This window comes from Pipra filicauda, unplaced genomic scaffold (assembly GCF_003945595.2).
Source record: "Pipra filicauda isolate LSUMZ 115617 unplaced genomic scaffold, ASM394559v2 scaffold22_size4397567_pilon, whole genome shotgun sequence".
Taxonomy (NCBI): Eukaryota; Metazoa; Chordata; class Aves; order Passeriformes; family Pipridae; genus Pipra; species Pipra filicauda.
Window position 1 is genome coordinate 2,656,428 of NW_024104343.1, and position 24,046 is coordinate 2,680,473.

General features: G+C 39.1%; 1 protein-coding gene across 4 annotated transcripts in view; it reads right to left on the reverse strand.

Moving 5' to 3' along the window:
• Positions 1–13,934: 13,934 nt before the first annotated feature.
• Positions 13,935–24,046, reverse strand: part of FNIP2 (folliculin interacting protein 2) — a 49,943-nt gene continuing 39,831 nt past the window's right edge. For all 4 annotated transcript variants that reach the window (XM_027739522.2, XM_027739523.2, XM_027739520.2 and 1 more), the window contains 3 exons: positions 22,829–23,029; positions 19,023–19,138; positions 13,935–17,788 (listed from right to left, as the gene is read on the reverse strand). In XM_027739522.2, the coding sequence (XP_027595323.2) occupies positions 17,710–17,788; positions 19,023–19,138; positions 22,829–23,029 (396 nt within the window). In that variant the 3' untranslated portion in view covers positions 13,935–17,709. The remainder of the gene's footprint in view (positions 17,789–19,022; positions 19,139–22,828; positions 23,030–24,046) is intronic.

Sequence of the window (24,046 nt, forward strand, 5' to 3'; positions counted from 1 at the left end):
CTGTTTCCCTCCATGGGTATTAATAAAATATTCTATCCCAATTTTTTAATCCAGAAGTTACTAATGACAGCCTTCCTCTTCCCAATGTTAACACATTTTTTCCTGGTATTTTCCTTTAAGACAAAAAGGAATAATGAATCCCTCAATAATTAACATCTCACAGTTCTTTGTAATGAAGAGGTCATGTACTTTCTCAGCATGTCATGTACTTTCTCCATGGATGTAAGCAAAGCTAGTCATAAGTCTAGGAGAGTATTCTTCTGAGCTTTGCCTATGTACTAAGCTATATCTATGGAAGAGAGCAGCAGCAAAATGGTTCGGAATATGGACACATTCAGAGACTGAGCTGGCAGTTCAAGCTCATAGTTGTCATGTCTATGTACACTATATGCGGTGTTGTTTCCAACAGAGAAGTTAGTTTTCCTACCTCCACACTGTCAGCTGCACACATTCAAATCTGGAAGGTTTTCTTTATGTACAAGACCTAGAATATATTTGTGTTTTAAGCAATGAACAACCAAAATTATTTTCTTGTCTGTGCCCTTTGCCGATACATTCTCAGCAATGAACATACCTTCCATTTTTCTCTAAAGTAAACAGATTTCATCTACTCTTCTCACTCCCCACCTCCAAGTTAGAAATGCCAGGAATTACAATTGCTGACGCTGTGCTTGCTGCAGGACTACCAAGAACTGGGGCTTTGGTACAAGCTGAAATTTGACCTGCTGTTTTCTCAGCCTTCAGCAGAGGGAAAGAGGATGTTGTCTCTCACATAAAGGGCTTTCATAAGGAACTCACAAAACCTGTTCTCAGTCAATGCTGGTTTATCATTTGAGATAAAATTGCAAGCAAATGAGTAGGGATTTTCTTGGCTTGATTGAATGTTTCTGCTTTAAAAAAAAAAATCATTAAAACATTGCAGCTCAGGTTTCTCTCATTTCTCATGTCACTAAGTCATGGCTTACAGGCTACCCTGTAGCAAAACTGTGGAAATTGAGATTTAATATTTGTAGACTACAACAAATGCATTTGCAGATTTGCAGAAGAGAATAAAGAGTCAAAACCAGTTCAGTCCCTTTGTTCCCACTGTAATTTTCACTGTTGCAAGAGGCAGTTCAGTTTCGTATAAACGCAAAAGCAAGCAGCTATAACAGAATACATTAAAACCACATTTGTTCAATAAAATAATGCCATTTCACAAAAGGTCATGCTTTGAGTTTTGAGGAGACTGCTAGTCATTTGCTTAAATGCCAATATATCATATCACAAACCTTTGACTTATCTATTCCCTAGATGCCTTAGCTACAAAAATAAAACAAATAGTATTTACCTACCATTTCAGATGCTGAAATATTTGGCTATAAATTAAAAATACATAGTACTGAATATTTAAAATGAGGCACATGTGAAATAAGACATACAGTTCCATAAAGTGGATAACATATGGGAAATGCACTGTTAAGAGTCTCCTTGGGAAAAACAATAGTCTTGGAAAAAACAGTAATTATGAGTTTCAGCAGTTTAATTAACTGCGCACAACATTCCACGGCACTTATTTAGAAGCCAGCTAGTTCATACTAAATTTTAAATACTTAAAGACAAACCACCATTTCAAGGAGTTTCTCCTTTCCACCTGAACGACTGCAGCCACCACAGTCTGTTTCCAGTGACAGGATAAAGAACATCGGCATAGATATACACCACTTCTGCATTACCTCGTCCAAAGCTCTAAAGTGCTATTCCCTATTGTTTTAGTCTGCATCCTGTAAAGCTTCTAACACATTTGAAAGGCGACTTTTATGCTAGAAGAGAATTTACTTTTAACCTGGGGTAAATTTATTGCATCATTTTATCTGCAAACTCCTCTTAAATAGAGGAACCTAGCTTTTTGTCCATTTGTCTCTTGTCTCTAGTTAATGAAGGAGGAGAATTTTGCTGATTTTATTGGTTAAATTTTGGTCTTTTTAAAATTTTGTCCAAGGAAAAAGATGAATACTTATCAGTCCAGGTAGATGGGGAGAAATATAGTACTGCCTGTGATATTAATTTTTCTCTTTTTTTGTCCTGCATGATATTTAAAAGAAGTCAGGTGTCTGTGAGTCAAGTATTACTACTCAGCAGCATCTGTAGTTATGATTACTTTTTAAGGAACTATTTTTGATGATTTATATATTTTCCAAAGAAACTATTTGATTAAATTTGATAGCACATGGGTAGTCTCATTTTTAAAAGAGTCACCTCTAATGGATCACCTTTCTCTCAGAATTCTGAAAATGTAAAAGCATATTTCTTTCCCCATATTATAAAACAAAAGTGAAAGGAATGGGTTTTGTTAGCTCTCACACCTAGTAACTCCATAAACGACACCTGAAATTCCTCAAGTGTGCCATCATGAGGAGGTTGTGCTTTTGGAGTTTCCACCTGACCAAGCCCTACAGCTTGGGGCAAGCAGTTCATCATTCTCAGAAGCAATCTGTAAGAATTTGTCACCTAAGTTCAGTGCATATGCCCAATACCGCATGTGCTCCACAGCCTTTGAACAGGCAAAATGCAGAACAGGTCTAAAGATGAGAAGGTACGAAAATAACGCAAAGCGAGAGACGGTGGCCATAATGGAAAAAGATGAGAGTAGAAAAGCCCAAAAGCAGGAGCAGAGGGTGGGGGAAAAGGCTGCAAGCCAGGAGGGGACAAAGGCACCAGTTGGAGAGGTAGAGGTGAGAACTGAAGAGGTCTTTAATCATTTCTCTCTCACACTTTGTTTCAGAATTTGGCGATGAACATACAGCTCTCGAGCTGCAACATACCTCTGCTGTCTAGCAAACAGCTACAAACACAACTGGGGAAAACATTTTTTCTCATTCTCCTCACATCTTACCTTTAAATGCTGCCTTTTGAAATGTTAATTTTATTTTAATTTCTTTTTTTTTCAATGGAATAAAAAATCCCTACTGTAGCAGCATTAAAAGACAATCAGACTTGACTGCCGGGAAAAGCACAGAAGGAATGCAAACAATCAACAAAGAGTTGACAACCTAGAAATTCTGGTCCCCTTACTAACTGTTGTGTGTACATAAAATCTTCTTCCTATAAGCTATACACAGGTTTTTTGTGCTTACAAACATCCTGAACATCAATTATCCATGCAAGTTGGGAAAAAAAAATCATAATTGATGTTCTCTTACTCAAGGCAAGTTTCGAGAGAAAATTAGTGCCCTGGATGGTAAAATATTCAAACTGATTATAACTCTGTTATTGATACGAGTTTTTAAATGGCATATGACACATCCAGATTGGTTCAGTAAGAAAACAGGTTTAGGGTTGGATGGTAGCTGAGATTTTTCTCTTGTTTTTATGGCTAAGGATAGCCAGATGGATAAGGATTTTATTATAGGTATTGGCAACTTAATGCTGCTGAAAGCCTGACACATGATGCATTGACTCAAAGTTGGAACATTAGATTTTCATCAACATTAAATTCAAGCAATTTTTCTGAAACTGCAGCCTGGATGTGCCACCATAGTTTGTATATTACCTACCTCAAATGAAGAAACCCCATAAACACCAGGAATTATTCTCTCTGAAGTGAAAAAAGATGAGCAAAGAGCATTCTCCACAAGAGAAGAGCCAGAAAACTTGTGCATGCAAACACATATGCTAAGCTCTCTTCATCTGCACACCCTGCTCACAGGTACGTCACAGAGCACAGTGCCCTCTTCACATCATACAGCCTGGAAAACCGGGGTTTACTGTTGGTCTTCTGTCTTCCAGTCCAGTCTCCAGATCAGGAAGAAGCACTCCAGTAACCTCTGAATCCTGCACTGTAGATGAACCTCTAAAACATATGTGATTTGTTGAAAATACATGTATCATATTCATCAGTTAAATCCCCAATTTCCTAATTCAAGTATGAAAACAGTGTTAGCTTGGAATACCTAAACCAAAGTGATAGGGCTGCACATGAGTCCTCCAAAGGACTTTCTCATGGGTGAGATTTATCTCTGTTTCTTCATTTGTAGCATAGACAAAGGGAGTCATTTACATTCCTGAAAGATTTGTCTCAGCAATTTCCCTTTTGAGACAGCGCAATAAGGGAAAGAGGTAACTAATCTATTTGGGGTCTTCAAATAGTACACCAGAAACTTTATAAGCATGGGCAGGTACCTGCTTGGGAAAGTGGGCCATCTAATTTTACATATGCCAAGATGAACAGGAGGAAAAAAATACTATAGGCAGAGTAGGGTTAACAAAGAAAGAATTCTGGCCAGTAAGAGAACAGAGTAACTCGATCGGTGCACGTCTGTGCAGCATGACATGTAGTTGTTAACACAAAGGATAAAAAACTTTGCCATTAATATCACTCAAACTGCAGTGATTAAACATGTCCCTGGGGTTTCTCCTCTCATCAGAACAAGAATTCTTCCTAAATTTGGCCACTATCTCTTAGCCACTCTCACATGCGACCTTCCCCAATAACACAGATTTCAATTGCAATAGTGAACACCAACTATTATCTGAGTCCTACAGAAAGGCTACCTGAGCTGAGCCAACTGCAGCAATCAGCTCAGAAAAATGACTAAAAAGCTGCTGCGCTTGAGCTATAGCAGACAAGGTCAACGTTTTTCTGACTAATAAGTGATTTGGGTCAGGAGGCACTAGAAATGAGGTAGATTTTGGACGCTGCTTCCACGTAACCTGGGATCTGCTCGGCTTGCAGTGCCTCCCAGCACTCAGCAGCCCAGCTGGAAGCCATAAGCAGCTATCAGCTTGGGCTCATGACATCACTGTGGCACCGAGCACATTTTTCACATACTAAGACAGCACAGATACAGGCTGATAGCAGAAGGAGTTTATTAAACGGCCAAACTGCCAGCTGCCGGCACTTCATTTCTGCAGGTTAAGCTGTTTGTTTTGTTGGAGTGATCACATTTTTCAGCTGCAAAGAGTTTATTAAAAAAAAAGTCATTGACATTACCACTGGTTACACTTGCATGTCAGAACACCTAAACATTAGTTTTTGAAACACACACAATTTCTTCCAACTCCTCTTTGGTTTTCTAAAGGGGCTGAGGTTTCTGGTTGTAAATTTTACTCACCAGTATCAATCCCCTTGTGAAATGTGCAGAAATTGCAGAGAGCAGTTTGATAAAGGAAGGCACATATTTAACTTCAGCAAGACCAGCCCCTGGGAATAACGTCGTTTTGTACCACAGCATAGGCAGTCTTGTGAAAGAGAAATGAATCAGTCACACTCTGCCCTGTAGCCTCATGGAAGCTACACTGAACCACAGGCTGAGGGGCCAGCTTATTACATCTTTGGGAAAGAGAAATTATTATAGCTGAGGAATTTTGCAGTGTGCTAAGAGGTTTCACAATCCCAGAGCAGACAGAGATGGTGAAAGAGCCTAAACCTGTCAAGTTAAAGGAGTAAATCATTGCTCTGGTCATGTGTCTCTGGTAGCCACCACCTGCTGGGCTGCAGTTGGGCTGCCTTTCTCCATGCTAAGGGAGAACAGCACTGCCAAAGCAAGAGAGGAGGATTTATCCAAGGAGAAACAAACATGTACACTTGTACAATGAGCCACACTGGTAGTGCAGGTTTTAGACCTAAGGGAGAAAGGCCAAGACTAAGCCTAGAGGTCTGCTGCAGCCCTGCAGACACCAACACAACTCACAGGAGAAAACCATATCCTACCTGACACAAAGGCCGTGGTTGGGCTCCTCAAAAGAGCTGGTATAGAAGAATCCCATCTTTCGACTTCAGAGCCTGAGAGTTCAAGTCTTGCTTGTGACCTTGAGTGAGAAACGCATAGAGAATTAGTCTGAAAGCTCTACTTAAGTGTACTCTATATTGACAAGGTAGAAGTCAGCTGCTCAGCAAAACAAGATTTCTGCCAGGTTCTTTAGGCCATTTCTGAAGATGGCACAGTATCAGACCTATGTTAACAAAATGCTTTTAATGCAAAGTTTTAATGTTTCAAAGTTCAGCTGTGTAGCTGGTCACATCTACAGGTAATTTTAAATTGAGTTTTTACTGCAACAGAAAGCATTGGGTGCCAGCAGGACTGAAAGACAGAAGGCAGCTCTATTCTTCTGCTGGTTATAAGGCAAGTTTTTAATAGCTTCCAGTCCACTTGGGCAAAGTACGCTAGCTGCAAAGTAAATCATGAAAGATTTGCTACACTTAATGTATAACTAAAATGATACACTGCAAAAGGTGTAAACAGCACTATAGCAGTCACAAGTCCTGAACTGGAGGAACAGGGGACCAAAACAACTAAGGACGAGAAACACTGAAGTACAAGTTTAAAAAACAAATGAGAGGCTGATATTGTTAATATAATTTTTTTCTAAATCAACAAGATGACCAAGTCCCAATTCTAGTGGGACTCCGATGTGTCAAACGCAGCACAGCTCAAGCGGTTACTGCTACTTTGGCATTCTCTACCCATTTTTTTTTAATAGGATGGCTGCTGTGAAGTGTCAGTCTCATGTGAGCAAAACAAGCTTCGAAAGAGGAAGACAACATTTTCTTATTCTCTTATGCACAAGATGGGAGTTTAAAAAGATGTGGACTCTTGTCTTCTACCCAATCATGATCCTTAGGGTCTGATTTAAGATATCTGAACTCCTGGGTGTACTCTTAGCTATTAAGGCATGATTTGACCTTGATTTCCAAGCAGCCATTGCTCAAACCCTTTGCATTCTTATTTGAATTGTTTCACTTCTTTATGGATTTTTCCAGCTGACCCTTTTGATCCTATTTGAAGAAGCTGTGTGGGGGCAGCTCATTGCATGAAGGAATATGAGGCCTGAACAACAACAGCTGTAGCTCCAGCAGAAGTTAGAAAAACTTTTATATGGCATTCTTTTCCTTTAATTCCTATGGAACTGCCTTCTGAGTGCAAAATATGCTTAGCAGTTCATCTTAATTCTCTGATGACTTTGCCTTTCCCTAGCCAGCAGGACAACGATTTTGCAGCTGCTGCTACTGCACCTAATTTATCAGCAGCTTCCTTCGCCGGTGCTTGGAGCACTGACAATTGTGCTCATAATTCACACAGAACAGGGACTCCACTCCTGAAGGAAACAAGAGCTACACAATGCCCTTCTGCAGTGTTCACAGCTGTGGGAGATACTCGGCTGGAGTAGTTCCTTCTCCCACTGATGCCCACTGCCAGCCCCACGTCCCTGACTGCTTTGTAACAGTCAGGGAGCAGAGGCAAAAAACTGGAAACAGAATGAATACATTCTGCAATTTCCCAGGAGTTACACCTCCTCTTAGAGTGGTGTTAAAGTCAGAAATAATGACAGCTGGCTTCACAGGGGGCTTCACTGGTGAAGAAGGGAGCAATTGGGATTTATTTCAATAGGTTACCTTACACAGTCTCCAGTAGCATAACAATCAGGTCCAATAGAACATACCATGAACAGTAATAGGGTTTGCAAAGCTGAGCTATTTGATGCCAATCTAGAGCTAGGCAAGCAATCTGAAACCAGCTTTTACACTAACTGCAGCTGAGGAAAAGGAGAATTGGATTGGCACCGGTCCCACAAAACACGCATTTCGGTATTATAGCCAGCTGTAGCTCTGTTACTTCACCAGTCCTTCAGAGTGCAGTTTTCATGTTATAGCTAAGCTGGGTAAGTGGTGCTGGAAGGGGGAGTCATGCTTCTCCCTCTCATCCTTAACACCTGGCTATGGATTCTCGAGGCATCACAGTAGCAGCTCTCATCTGACCCCTACTGCAAGCCGGTAGGTAAGGGTATATTTCCACAAGTAAACACAAGGGATCAGCAGCAGACAGCCTTAACTTATGTGAAACTCAGTGCTCAAAATTCCCATTTGATCATTGCTTTAGGCAGACTACGCTGAAAGGGGCAGACCTGTTGTCCTCTTCCCTGCTACAGCCACTTCCCTTGCACTTGCTCAGAGACTCAACCTCATCCTCATCATGAGCATAAAGATCAAAATACTGTGTTTATTCGTTGGATGGGGTTCTGAGCAACCTGATCTAGTTGAAGATCTCTCTGTTCATTGCAGGGCAGGGGTGAACTAGAAGACCTGAACTAGAAGACTTTGGTCCCTTCCAACACAAACGATTCAAGGATTCTATAAATATTATGCCTTCCTATAGTAGGCACCCATTTCTTCCCCTTGACACGCTAGCAAAACTCAGGCTCCAATTTGGTTTGGCATTTGCTGTCCTTCAGAAACTGGTGATGCCTCTCAGGCACTCACTTTTACAACCAGAGCCACTCCTTAATCTCAAGAAGCAGAAATAAATTTTGTTTTGAGAAACAGTTTGCAAGCTTGTCTACTCATGCAGAAGGCATCTTATCCCCAAGGGGTTCACCATTTCCAGCTACCTAGCAGCTGGCCAAAATCAGATGGCTCCCCAACAGCAACAGCCAGGATTGCCATGGCCATTTATCGCCTTAGAGAATGACAGTCACATCTTGTCTGGTCATGGTTGCTTTTCATCTTCCGATTCCCACCACATGGATTAAAACAAGCAGCACCAAGGCTGTCAGGAACTCACAACAGACACCGGTACAGAGTCAAATGGCATTTATGACCCAAAGTTTTACTTTTTTGCTCATTCTTCTATTTCCTCCTGCCCCTATCCATTCACATAGTTTAAAGCCATAACACTCATTACAGTATTTCAGCCCATATGCATACTTCCAAGCAAAACTGCATTATATGACTATTTTCTATATTAAAATGGCCAGATATAAACATGCTGCATTACAACAGCACAACATTCATTACAGATACCTGCACACTGAGTACAAACTAGCACATAAGCTGTTTCTGTGAAGGAGTAAGTTAACATCTTGTACATTCCACATGCTTGTCTGTAACACCTTCCCACTGCCTCAAACAAGAAACTCCCTCAGAGACTCTGATCTTTCACTTCTGCCTATATTTTTCTGAAAACTAGCACTTCTTTTGGGTGGTTACTGACTCCTGCTATTTCTTCCAAAGTGTTGCTCAGCTGCTTGTCATGAGTTACTTTTTCCCACATAATTCATGCATCTCAAGCAAAAAATAAAGATGCATAACAGCAAAGAAGCAGGTGTTCAGAAAACCAAAATACATTTATTTGGCAGAATCCATGCGGCAGATACTTTCAGCTAAAATAGCCGTATAAGCACAACTTTAATTGTACGCAGTATATAAGAATGAGCACACATTTTCTCTTCTTTTCTTTCACAAAAGAGATATGTCTGAATGTCAGACATTATGTCTCTGACTCTTTAAAGCCATTGCCAGGAAGGGAGAAGGGAGGTGTACACATGCCCCCATCTGAGCTTGGCCAGTAGGATTGTTCCATGATGATGGCATTATTTTAGGACTCAGGTACTAACCTTTGACACAGCATCCCTGCATACCTTTGGCCAATCACCTCATCCTTCTGTAATGAATGGTGATAATTACCAGAATGCTGAGAAAACAAACAGGAGCTGATTTTATGATGAGCCACAGACACAGGGTGAAATTTCCTGGCCTGCCACCAGCCAAAGCTTAGTCAAGAATTAGGAATGGTTAATCAGTGTGGTTTACTCAGTATGGTACTGAGATTAAGATGTGCTACAGAGTGACTAGAAACGGGTTTAGTGAATCCAGAGATGATCTCAGTATCGCTGCATAGTGCTGTGCTACACTGACAAGCTGTGCTATCAGGATCCTCGATGCTACATCATCACAGAGCGGTAAAACTGCATTTACCTTGAGCAAGTCCACCACACTGTAAAGTTCAATCATATTTCAACCTCAACTACAATGCAACCCAGCTTAGCATCACAGCTATAAGAAGGGTAGTAACGTGCACTTTGGCAGCTGACCATCATCAAACTATTGGAAGTGTTACATGGCAAAGGGCAGTCTGATGGTGCAGAGGTTTCACCCCAGACCACTAACAAGTTTATCTTTGTGCTTTTTAGCACAGTCCCCAATTGTTAGAGAAAGACCGACACTTAGCAACTTTCAACAACTAGCAGCAAGACGACCTGCAGGTGCAGATCGCTGCTTGGGTTCACTGAGACAGCAATTTCCAGGGACACCTGCTGGAAGCGCTTTGCCTCCTGGAATGGGACCGTTCAGCTCTTAGCTCTCCAACCAGACAAAGATCTGAAATCTTCTCAGCACTAATCACCAAGTCCATGCCAGATTTTTTCAGGGCTGCAGAGCAGTTGCTGGCGACAAAAATAGACATGCAGAAAAAGCTTTGTATATTTACAAGAAAAGAAAGAATATTAATTTGAAGTGAAGCAAGGGAGGGTGGAGAAGAATCAGCTTCCCTGTAAAGTTTAATATGATCCCAGAGATGAACTAGTTAGATTAGGTCCTTTGCAGCAACATAGTCTAAATATCACAAGGCTCAGGACAGGAAGCCTTGTGAAGACAAGAACAGCATTCTCTAATTACCAGCTTGCCTGCATATCAAGAGCATCGGCACTCGCACTTGGGAAGCCACCAGAGCTTATTTAATTCAAGTATATAATAACACATAGCTACTTCTCCAACCACTCCCATCAGCCAACGAATTACCTGTGAGACTCGGAATTTATTTAGCAACATGACAAATGGGCTTTGCATCTTTTGCTTTTGGTGTTTACCCACTACTGAGCAACAGGACAGGCTACTGCAGTCTTGTGGGAAGAAAATGGCACATGGAAAACCAGAGGCAGCTGTCTCCCTTTGGGGTGAGGCCGTGGCTAGGTTTAACACAAATGGTTTAAATACCAGAGGCCTGACAAACTCACCTGGAACACTGGTGGCTGTTATGTCCCCAGCTGTGCTGAAATGGCACAGGTCAGTCTGTCACTGGCTTTGGCAATAGCAGCAGGTCAGCATCCAGAGGACCCTGCTCAACAAGCCTTTGGATTCAGTCACCCTTTCCATGTTAGGAATATCAAACCCTGACAGACTGCCAGAACTGTAATTGTGGTAAACAGCAGGGAAAGGAAAAAAGTTAACTTTCCCTCAGTGCTAACTCCATTTTTGTTTTATTCCCCCACCAGGCAGGCCACTCCCAATATTCCTGACCAACAAGGCCACAATGCAGGACTAGGCTGGCCTGGGGTTCAGGGAATGGAGAAGGCTCTCTTAACCCATGCAGCAATGGGTTGATGCAATGATGTGGGCAACCCAGGAACCTCTGCTTCCCAAATCAAAAGTTAAGGCGTACTTTCTTTGTTAGAAACAAGCCTTTTAAGAATTAAAGTGCTTGCACTATGACTACAGTGACCTTGTACGAGTCAGTCCCTTAAAAGGGCAGGAGGAGCTAATGGGATGGTTTGGAAATGTGATTTTTAATTTCACATTGCTTATGAGGCAGCTGTGTTTCAAGGTCAAACACATGTTGTAGAGAATCACAACTAATTCAACAAAATAAGTTCAATTTAAAACCCTTACATTTTTCATAGCTAAAGTGAACAACTTTAGGAGATTTGTCCATCTTGAGGCTAACAGGGCCTGTGTAGATCTTAAAAAGAAAAAACAAAGTGACGCAATACTGTAGAAAATAAAAAATGAAAACATTTATACGACACACAGAAAAGAGGAGAAAACTACGCAGGCTCATTTTACCTAGGGATAAAGTAGCAAAATAAAGTTACAATAGTTACATTAGGGACATATTTGAAACAATGTTGTTATATGCAGGGTTGGAATTCAACTCAACAGAAGGCAAAACATCTTTGTGAGCCAAAATACCCAAGCCCTTGACCCTATGCTACTCTTATCAGAACATAAAACCCCTACATGGGAAGATCTCAAACAGACCTAAGTATCACTTCATATTTCCACATTCACAAACGTTTCTCTGCCCCTAGGATTGGGAGCTTTACTCCTTGGTGAGAAACTCATTTCTCAGGGCAGTCTGCTCTCTCTCAAACACCATTTTGTCAGATCACAGTGGAATCTCTCTTGTAGCTTCAAATGGAAAAAATTCAGTTTATGAGATTACATTTATTTTTGAGTGCTTGACTGTCACTATAAGCCCTTCAGTCATGTGTTGACCTTCAGGATTTCGAGACAAAGTTCTACTCTACTTGTACTGCTTAAACTGTTTTAGCTTTGGAATTGTGCCAGACAGACAACTAACTGCAACTATTATAGAAGTAATTTTCCAGCATGCAGATTACTAGCATGTATCCACTTAAGATAATTTTATATGGGATCAGAAGCCTTACAGGTCACAGTCTCATGGTTTGTCACTTGGCCCAATGTCCTTTATATCCAAAATCCTGCTTCATATGTTTAGTCCTGATCTCTTCAAACATACAAGTACAGAAAGCCAAAGAATATGGTGCATGGATGATCAGCAGAAAGCTTTGCTATATAACTTCTTCATTTACAGATAAAAGAAGAAAGACTGGCAGAACTTTGGTACAAGACTTAGTTACTTTGTGATATAGTTCATGTTTACTGCTGTAGCCTTGAAATCCTTTTTAATATGAGGAGAATCCCTTCATACACAGGAAAACAGTACAATCAATTGCTCACTATCAATATTTGTATTATTTCAAGTCACATCTTTTGAACAAATCATGGAATCTGACTGCAGAGTTCGAGAATTTTTCAAATCTAGGTATTATTTTCTCCTTTGCAGCTGTCTGTCCTAAAAGCTCTGTGGCAGCCCTCTCAGCCACATAAGTATTTATTAATGTGGGTCTCCATCCTTTCCCAGTGCTTGGCCATTTTATACCTGTCAGTCTCCATACCTGCCTCTTCCTAACCTGCCACCATCCCAAACATACAGATTCTGAGACACCGGCTAAGTGCTCTTAAGAAAGAAATTCAACCAGTTGATATGATCAACAGCTTAACTACATTTTTTAAGTACTGGAATGAGAGCAGAGGAGTTTCACAGTCTCACAAAGCCTGGGTGGAAAACCCATTGCTGCCCCACATAAACCACCAAGATAGTCCAATGGTTCACAAGTATCAAAGACATCAGGAGCTGGAGCAATCTCAGTCCTTCTCTGTTCCTAGCTGAGGGGTCCCATTTCTTCCCTTGCCCCCTTGAGACAAATTCAATTTGTTAATCCAGCAGCAGCTTTTTTTTTTTTTCCTGTTGCAAACATGTTTCAGCTAGCTACAAGGGACTCATTGCACAACAGAGCAAGGCAAAGATTAAAACTTGCAGATGCAGCTAGTATGACAGGAGAAAAGACTGAACAGGGTAACTGGGTTTTCTCCTCACCATCAAGCCCCTTGACGCCAAAGTTCCTGGGCTTTTCACCTTACTTCCAAATCTTGTTAGCCTGACCAACAAGCAAACCTCAAACATTTCAGTCTACAGGTAAGAAGTGCTTACACCCTACAAATCAGACTGTAATTCAAACCTGTTCAAAGATGTTCAGCATAATTACAGTTGATCAGCTCATCTCTGTTTTTATTTCTAAATAAGGATTTTCCAAGAAGCTGACAATACTAAATAGAAAGTCAGGTCTTGGAGACTTTGAGAGAAATTGATGACCTCTTTATTTTAAACTAAACTTCATAATCTAGCAGACATGAGGTGTCACTCATTCCCATTTGGTTGAGCAATTTTAAAAACTGGATATATTATCTAATAGTGACACATTTTTCAGGTAGCTCAAATGCATATGAAAAGAGCTAAATGCCAGCCACACAAGAGTGTGGAAATTCCACAGGACCTATTCCAACAGCCATTGTCTTCATTTTCCATTATTTTTTGCCATTATTTTTCACATTATAAGAGCTCTTGTGGAGTAAAGTTTCCAAAGATGCTAAAAGTGTTAAATCAGGTTCCAAATTTTGTGGAGTCTTCCTGTCAGACATTTCTTGCAAGTTGCATACTCTGCTACTGGGTTATTGAATGCTCATGTGCTTTTAGATCTCAGCTACAACAATAACAGCCCATTTCAGAAGTTTTAAAAAGGAAGATACCAAATATCACTTAAGTTGATTTCAGAAAGTTTATTGCACCAAATGCCGCAAAGAAATAGACCAAAATGATAGCAATACATGAACAACTATAAGAAAAAAAACCATGTAGTTTGACATTGGTATTCAGTCATTCCTAAAAAAGTCTATGTTCTCCAAACATGCAATAGCAACACACATTTTTTTCTACTATGAAAAACCTGCTGTGTATGTCAAATTAGCTCATTCGATCTCCACAAAAAAAAAAAAAAAAAAAAAAAAAAAAAAAGAAAATGTCTATACTATATTCAGTAGTTCAGACTTGATTTTTATTTGGATCCTTTTAATTGAAGTTAGACTTGGGGGTAAGTGATCGTTTTGCGCAAAACTTATATACAAGAATTTGGTGCATCTGAAAAGAGTTTTTGACTTGAAGAGTAAAGATGCATATAGTAGTAGGGAGTGGGGAAGATCAATCTAGAATTCTGGAGGATGCTATTAGAAAAGTGAATTACAGAATCAGTGTCTATTAGTTTTTTGGGGGCAGAAGAAAATATTATACGTTAGTTCAGAGAGTACCTACTGAAATTAAAATGTTTAATTCTTGGTATCGTCTGGGGTTAAAGAATTCATGTAGATTAAATACTACAATTTAGCAGTTCACTTCTCCCCTCTGCTTAGTCTTGCCTGAAAAAAAGCATACATTCTTTAAATTTCACTGTGTAAACTGCAATTATGTGGGATTTTAGAAAGACTGTGCACTCCCACTTAACCAAGAAAGTATGTATTTAAGTTTACAAAAAACCTACATAATACTGATAAAAACAACTTTGGAATAGTTGAAAATTAAGCTACATTATCAATTTTCAACACATCTGTACATTCATATCACTTTTCATCCTATTAAAATAAAACCAGAAACATGCCTTAAAAATGTCTAAAAACCACATCTGTAAATACTTACTGCCCTGTCATGCCACACCAATTTACATAAACATCAAGATGCTACCAAAAACAAGTTAAAAGACTTTGAGTCAAAAAAAAAAAAAGCCCTAGAAAGTGGAATCCTGTCAACTGAGGTAGTACGTTTGGTGGAGGGGGAAATATATAATTAGCTTTCATTAGTGTAAAGCCTTTTAAAGGTAATAAAGAGCTTTTGTTTTGAATTTTCTTTCCCCCAAAACTAAAACTGTAAGAATAAGATAGTTCAACATGTAATTTCTGAAGAGCAGCAAAATGTTAGAGAAAGCAGCAAGAACTATAAAGTTTTAGCCTGGGCTGAAGAAAATCCAAGTGTTTTTGACCATCGGCTCACATGCCACCATAAGGTTAATTGATGTCTTGCCAAAGGGCAGATTTTTTAAATTTTTTTTTTTTTTTTAATAGTTGATGTAGTAAAATCAGGTATTACTGACTATGGTATTAATATTGAAATCACTGAATGTCTGCTGACCTCTGACTTCTTTAGTACACTCTGTGATAACAAAAGCACATCTTTATGTTAGCATCTATTTCTTTGAAGACTTGTCAGTGTCTGGTCAGATAAAAACCCAACTTATACTTTAAAGAACTGGAATTGACTTTTAATGATCTCAGCTACTATTTAAGAGTGACATGAAATAGAGAAAATACATGAGGATTCCTATATACACTCAGGGAAGCAGTTTCATAGTCTTACACATGCACACGTTCTCCATCAAAAGGGTAGTTCAGGAATATGTGACTTGCTTTATGGTTCTTACTTTGTCTTAACCTTGTGAAATAGAAAGCAGTATCTGCTAAAAGTTATATGCAGAGGTAAGTTTACTTTCCAGCAGATATCCAGAGACAAGAAAAGTTTCCTTAACTACAAGCAGGAGAAAACCTGAACCACAGAAATATTTTAGCCTTTTTAGGCAAAATACTAGGGAGAAGTATGAAAATGCAATAAAAGTAACATTTGGAATGTCAGGTCAGAAAACCAGCATAGAAGGAACAGCTTTAGAAGTGTTACCAGAATATTAAGTATCCCTCCACATGGAAACAACCTCTTTTCACAGTAGGTCAGTCTACCTATTTCCCTCAAAAAGCAACACAAGGTTAATCAAGACCCCCATCACATTTAAACAATTCACAATATGCGCATTTCATTATTTCAAATCATTGAAAGTTTACTGTAGAAAAGTCCAAACATCAAGGTAGTAGGAAATAAAAACACTTGCAGTAAAAGTGTGTCCCTTCAGTGTTAAAAATCTGTAATCATCAACAAGGAGAACTCACAACTGGTGACCAAGAGTTTCTTATAAGAATTCACTATTTTCAAGCAATTGTGTTGCCAGCAATCTGCTTGCAAGATGACAATTTCAGACACTGCATTCGCAGTGGCTCAAAACAGAACAGTCCAACATTGAGTTTTTTGTTTAAGAATGTTTGGATCCTTTGTTCTCTCCTCAGTCTGGTCCGTAGTTTCATATCCAGCTTAACAGTGCTTGATGCAAAAAAAGTATTTTTTTACATTCATTTTAATCAACCACATGAAAACAGTGAAATACAAAATTTTATTTTGCTTTCTAGAAACACCAGAGGCCAGTATCAACTAGTGGAGAAGTAGTTTCTGGTGTCAGAGTACTTAACCTATTAAGGAAAGGCACCTGGATGATAGTTCAAGATTTCTGCAGAATCAAAAAGAGTAATTGCAAACATTCATAGTAATATCAAATATTGGGGTTTGCCCCCTGCATTTCATTTTACTTCAAACAGTGTTCCTCTTTTATTCCTACTGAGTGTGACAACTTGTAGCTGGAAAAAAGTAATACTTTTGACTAAAGGTTTGGTGGGGGGTTTTGTTGTCTTTTATTTCCCCAATAGGATTGTCTTCAGTTTGTGCCAATGGCTTGGTGTATGTGTGCACAGACACGTGCTGACAGCACTGGCATCATTCAGGTGGTTTTCAGATTCATACTCCTTGGAGATGGTAATACTCGATGACACCAAGACACAGGTTTAGTTCCCAGGACTACAGTCATACAGCAACTCAAGAGTTATTCAAGTTGCATCAGCAACAAATGTAAACTTGTAGCAGAAGTTCCATAAGGCTTTCCCACAAAATCCCTATCTCGGAAGTTCATTCCATTCCATCTCTAGCCATGGGCCCATTTGAATGCCTCCTCATTAAAAGAGAAGCAGCCACAGCTCTCAACCTCTTGTCCTTAAAGGGAAAAGTAACATCAACCTCACACACACCTCCATTTCCACATAACATTTGGCTGCTGAATCCAGGTTCCTTGTTCCGAGCCCATCACTTCTACTATACAAAATCATGTGTATGCTCTGCAAGAAAATCATGTCCCACCTAATACACTTGTGTATAGGAATGCTATATACAGAGTTTACAGCTCCTCCTCCTCCCCAGCAAAGAAACATACACCACACCACACTCACAAGCATAGTATTACAAAATCCATTTTAACCCACTTGTTCTTTTGACTGGTACTTCACGGTTTTGAGCAGCGTTTTGGATGGCAGCTCCTGGTCTGCCACATAGCGTTAACTTTTGTCCTCTGAATAAAAATAAAATACAAGGATGCAGTCTCTTTCTTAAGTCAGAAGTGAGATTGTAAGAAAAACCTGAATGCCTTTGACATTATGTAAACTGAAGTCCTCCGATAAAACATCCGGTTGAGATCAGAATCGGAAGGTGGTAGAATGCACAGTCATCACCGCCTTTCCTCAGTGCTCCCCTTTACCAGTGTTTGGCACCTCTGTTCTTCATTCAACATTCCCATTTTCTTAACTTTACTTTAAGGGAATGACTATCCTGAGAGTTTAATTTATAAGAGTATTTGAGCAACATATGGGGAATGAGTACTTGCTATAGCAGCCAACAGAGGCAAGTCATTGGATTCAATCCTAGAAATTAAAAAAAAAAAAAAAAAAAGAGATAGACTTTAAAATATACAGTCACCTTCACAAGAAAAACAAAAGAAGATATTTTTCATTCACTTTAAAGAAACTGGAAGTGTCTTGCTATAACTAAGTTCACTGTTTAATTATTATTTATTGCCATTACTCATAACATACCAGTAAAAGGTAGGTAATAATGTTTAAAATCAAGAAGTATGCTACCATTTAAGTCAAAAGACAGTATTATATTCTGTGCTATACAATCTTTTGTAGTTTAAATAAAAAACCTTTTATTTATTTGCTAAGCTATGAGCTTTAGCTTGTAGTCTTCCCAGTCAGTAGGCACCAGTAAGCCCAGTTTAAGTATCAGCTTATGGAAGACTATGCATTTCAGGTTTTGAATATAACTCTGTTCACTATATAGTAGCACTTTCTTACCAAAAATGACTAAAAACTGAAATTATTAATTATTACACAATAGCAGTTCAAGGAATGTCTCTCAAATGCATTGGTCAGCTTCCAACCATTTCTAAATGTGAAGCTGCTCAGAGGCCAGGATGTACATGTATATTTATATATATTTAGCATATATACGCACACTGAGAAGAGTGCTTATTTCAGGTTTTCACTATTTACAGCTACATTTCTGAATATGATATCTTGAACAGTCTGGAAAAAGATGAATTAGATTTAATTTACAGTGCTAAAAAGCATCTTGAGAATGTGTTTTCGCTTCTTCCCCCTTTTCTGCTGTCAGCAGGCACATCACTCAAGGTTATATGCCAATCAAGTACTATTATTAGGAGACAGGTGCCCAACAGGACACCTGTTTGTTTTTCTACATCTGCTTTTTGAGACCCTCTCTTCCCTCGAGATACAAATATACTACCTAATCTTCCAAAAATTCCAAAGTATTTGTCGGGATGAAGTTTTCATTAAGGAGATCACAACAGAAGGGAGTGTGTATGAATGCATGCTTAACTTCCTAAGGACCAAAATCCAAACTTTCTTTATTCTGAAGATTTAAGAGTAACAAGTAATTTGTTCTTGCTGTATAAATGTCTCCTCCCGATTTCCAGATAGCTCAGCAGAACCCATTTGCACACCTTATTAGGCATATGAGAGAGTGTTAAATATGAAGCAAGTCCTTGTGAGAACAAGATGTCAAAATTCAGATGAAAAGGAAAAATAACTGCCCCAGATTTTGCCAGTGGTTAAGACTGATACCTGCAATACTCACCCCAATACAATTCCTAGTTCTTTTACATGCACTCTTGTATGTCCTCGCAGATATTCTGAAAGCATTTTGCTTTTGAGATACATCTCTTGTAGTCTATCCTCAAGATGCATTATGCACTGTAAACAAAGATCAAAAACCTCAGAATGGCTTTAGCAATTGCACACAAACATTACAGATATGTAAGCATATCACTTTACCTTCTATCTTTGCCAGAAGATAAACTAAATCTATACTCCAACATCTAGAAGAGGTAATTGGTTTTGCTACAACTGTGCTACAAACATTAAAACAGTTACAGTATCCCACAAAGAAGAAACCCCTGATAGAACTGGGATGTTCCAGCTTTCCTGGCCAGCCAGTTTACTACACTAACTCCATTCTCCACTAAAGTAAGCCACTGTGTTTCTGCTGACTTCAGCAGTTTTAACTGAGTTCAAAACCACTCTGAACATCTTACTAAGAATCAAACCAGAATCCTTAGATCAAGATGTCTTTGTTATAAGTCAATACCATTTTTCTGAAAGACTTGGTTTAGACAACAGTTCCTAAAATTATCATTCTAGCTCTAAGGCTCTAGTGCCATTCAAGAAACTAACACTCAGGAAGTAGAAGACATCAGTACCTTATTCATCAAAAAATTATAACTCTTTTGCTGACAGCTTTACCGTAGCAGATAAGATATAAATCCATTTTAGGCATTTGTCTTCATTATTTCTAGGTACTTCTAGTTTAAAATTGCTTAAACATTTGATGCTGATTGCCAAAAGGTAACAGTTCAAGTTGAAACATCAGTTTAATCACACCCCTCTTCTTTCAGCAGTGGAATGCTAGAAATGCATATTATTTTTAAATACAGTCATGTGATGCATGGTAATTTCTCATACATCAACTACAGGAGAGTAGATGAACTTCAGCTTCAAAGAGAAAGAGGGGTTATTTTGGTAAGACAAGGTCAGTAGTTAGCATGTCTTCACAAGGGAAGTAGGTAGGATGTCTTATCAGGTATTTTGTTCTAGGACAAAAGGCACATTCACTTTGATATATTCCTTCTTTTCATAAGGATGATCACTTCAAAAAAGTTAAATTAGTTCAGCTCTCCAAACTCCAGGAGATGAAAGCAGGAAGTGCATGCAGCACCTCACATTATCAAATGTATAATCATCCAGCAGGCATACACAGCAATTAGAAACACTAGCAGCAAACAGCTTCAGGTCATTGTCTCATGTACTTTGAGTTGAATGAAAGCCTAAGTATTAGAAATAAGATCTGGTAAAACCTGTTTTGTTAATTAACAAAATAATGATGAAAAAAATAGACTCAGGCTTGTAGGTAGCCTACCATGCATTTTTTCTGATTGTCTGGAGCAAGATGAAGATTTTTAATGATTTTTTTAATAGCTAATACCAAGTCTTAATCATGGAAGATGAAGAGGCATTTTAAAAAAATGTGCTACATGGTAGTAGAGTAAAATAATTGACACCAGTGGAGGAAAGGCAAAAGCTTTTTGGCAGTCGTTTGATCTATTTGTTTCAAGCAAATTTTCACTCAAATCATTTTAATCATACCACTTCTGATTCTGGCCAAAAGGGAAGAATTCTTATCTTTTCCATTACAGGTAACTCTAATGCAAAAAGCCTATGAGCACTGCCTCAGTGGTTCAGGGGAGCATGCAGCTGATTCACAAAGCAGCAGTTCAATATATTTCAATTCCAGTATTTGTATAAAGGAATACGGATTATTTATATTTTCAAGTTATGAGGCAGCATGTAAGAAAGAATGACACATGATTTTAAAAGAGGGGTTGTTTACATAATATTATCTGCTCCTCATTAATATCAGCCAAGAATCAAAAGACATTTCTCCCCACAAGCTTGGTACATGAACCCCTTTCGTTGAAAACTTCCACAAGTCTTTTGTTTTTAATGTTAGCTTCCTCTGCAGTTTTTCCTCATTGACTAAATGGAAAAAAAAAGTCAAGTTACTTTTAAAAATAGAAGAGTAGCTTAAAATGAGTTTAAAGGTGTAGGTAAAACTTTTGGCATATTGCTGAAATGCAGCAGTTGCAATCATCACTTCCCTCTCATCAGGGCATACTGCAAAGCTCTCTGCAGCACTGTCACCAGTCAGAAGTGCCAGAAGGAAGATATCACCACTTGCCTTTCATCTGGTCTCAAGTTGTGTTTTGTTTTCTGTTGTACCAAAAAAACCCAAAAATACTTATTCATCTGAACATCTAAAGAATCATGCACTCCTAAAGGAAACTTCAAACATACTGCATTATGCTCATCTCTGACTGGTATTAGTACATCGGTACATATGGTTTCTGTCCAAATTAAAATCAATAGAAACACTACAATTAAAAAGTCACACTTCTCCCCCTAGAGTTTAGTAGAACACTTAACTGCCATGTACTAGTGTTCTGTTCTAGCAGAGTTGTACAATCCACCAGAAGGATCAAAGTGTCTCTAACATGGATTATAGAAAATTTATCAACTACTAGCACTGTCATTTCACTGTTCCTCTTTGTAAGAAAAAGCAAATAAAAACCTGAAAATCATTCCACCTCCAGACCCCTCCCAAACCATACAAGCCATAAAGAAATTGCATACACAAATCCCAAGGCAATTTCGTAAAGAACACTTCGGTTGCAGAATCAACTATTCAGTTTAAAAATGCCAGAATTTAAGGTGTGACTGCGATAGTGTTAGGTTATAATTTCAACCGAAGTTGCATATTTTTCGACACCCAGAAGAGTCCAAAGACAACACTGAAAAACATGCCCACACATGTTGCCTAGCATTTGACTTCAAGAACTCAGTGTAATCAATACTACTAATTTTATCCAAAACAGTGCCAAGTAATACTAATTACAGCTGTTAGTATTTAGCTCTATCTTTCTCTTCCATCTGCTGGCACAGTCATTACACAGGATTCCTACAAAGTTTCTCAAGGCTATCTGCTGAAGGACAGATCAATTCTGCTAACTGCAAAAGCGGTGAGCACTGAAAAAAACCGACTCCATCTCCCCTCACCTACAATCGTGCATTAAAAACTGTATTACAATTACTGCTGTCAGACTTCTGAGTAATTTTGTTGTAATAGCAGAGCCAGTGTTACTGATTTGCTCTGATGAACTCCACAACAAATGAGGACAGAAAAGGATGCTGTGGGACAGGGAGCACGCAATATGACGAAGTAATGTCCTCTGCTGCGACCCACCCGTTCTCCGAGGTGTCTCATCCCATTAATCCTACGGAGACATCAGCAAGTCTACCCAAGACAGCACTTGCTGACAGGGGTGGCTAAAATATGCACAAAATAGAAGGGTCAGATAAGCACACAGAGGCACAATTATTTGGAGAGCAGAGAGAAGAGGCATCCACTGCATGGGGTTGAATAGAAAGCGCAAGAATAGAAAGTTGTATGCCAGAACCAGGCTTAGGTAAATAGACACTTCAACAACTTAAAGAAGTGTGGAAATAATACAAACAAAAAAATAAGAACCAAATTTAAGAGTCCTAAACATAAACACATGAGGACCATGCTAAAATTGCCTAAAAAATTTGAGTTTTGGTACATGTATTTTCAAGTAGTTAACTTTGATTTGTTCTATTAAACGTAAATTACAGCTAAACCAGCATCCGCTATTGAACTGTAGCATGGATTCTTTTCAATATGTTGTAACAACTCTGCATTATTTCAGGCATCAGTTCATTGATATAGCAACACAGCATACAAAACTCTGCATCTGCTATCTGAGCTAAACCATTTTCATTAGCTTCAGTCTGCAGTAAGGAAATACTTACAAAGTCAGCTGGGACGTTGAGTTTGTAAAGCTGTAAAATAGACTGCAATAAACTGGATACTTGACTTGAAACCAAAACATCCTTGCCTAACTTCATACTGTCCATCATCTTTCTCTGGCTTGTAGCTACTTGTACGTTCCATTTATCTGTGTCTGCAATAATGCAGACAGCTTCTGCTATGGGCTCATCTAGCACTGGATGCTGCAACAGAAACAAAATACAATTATGTGACACTTCCATATACATTTCCACAGCTCAGTTTGAAGTTCTATTTTCATTCACACTGAGGTAGGGACTAAGAAAGTGATTCAATGTCCAATAGGGAACAAAAGGCATCTTGAAAAACAAGGAATACCAACTTCAGTGACAGGATTTATATTCAGCAACTTTGGATCAGGTCTTAACTGCCAATTTGATCGAGGCATTTAGTTTTAATTAATGCTTCAAAATCACTACTCCATTTTATTTTTCTTCACATATTCCACCTACCCTGAAAACAAATTTCTTTCAAAATTAAGAGAGTAATAATTACACTAATCCAGTGATGGTGAAAGTATGTTCAATGTTTCAGAGATATGTGAGAGATTTTACTATGCAGAATCAAGGGCAGGTTATCACAGAATAGTTAGGGTTTGAAGGAACCTCTGGAGACCACCTAGGCCAACTCCCTGACCAAGGCAGGGTCATCTAGAGCAGGTGACACAGGAACACGTCTGAGTGGGTTTTGATTGCCTTCAGAGAGGGAGAATCCAGAACATCCCCGGGCAGCCTGTTCCAGTGCTCTGCCACCTTCAGTGTAAAGAAGTTCTTCCTCATGTTGAGGTGGACCTTCTTGCGTTTTAGTTTATGGCCATTACTCTTTGTCCTGTCACTGGGCACCACTGCCACCACTCTTGACCCACCTTTGAGATATTTACATGCATTAATGAGATTCCCTGTCTTCTCCTCTCTAGACTAAACAGGCCCAGCTACTGCAGTTTCTCCTCATAAGAGAGATGTTCCAGACCCCTAATCATCTCTGAAGGCCTTCACTGGATCCTCTCCTGTAGCTCCTTGTCTTTTTTGAACTGTGGAGACCAGAACTGAACACAATACCTGAGATGTGGCCTCACTAGGACCGAGTAGAGGGGCAGGATCACCTCCCTTGACCTGCTGGCCACACTCTTTGATGCATACCAGGATACCATTGGCCCTCCTGGCTGCAAGGGCATACTGCTG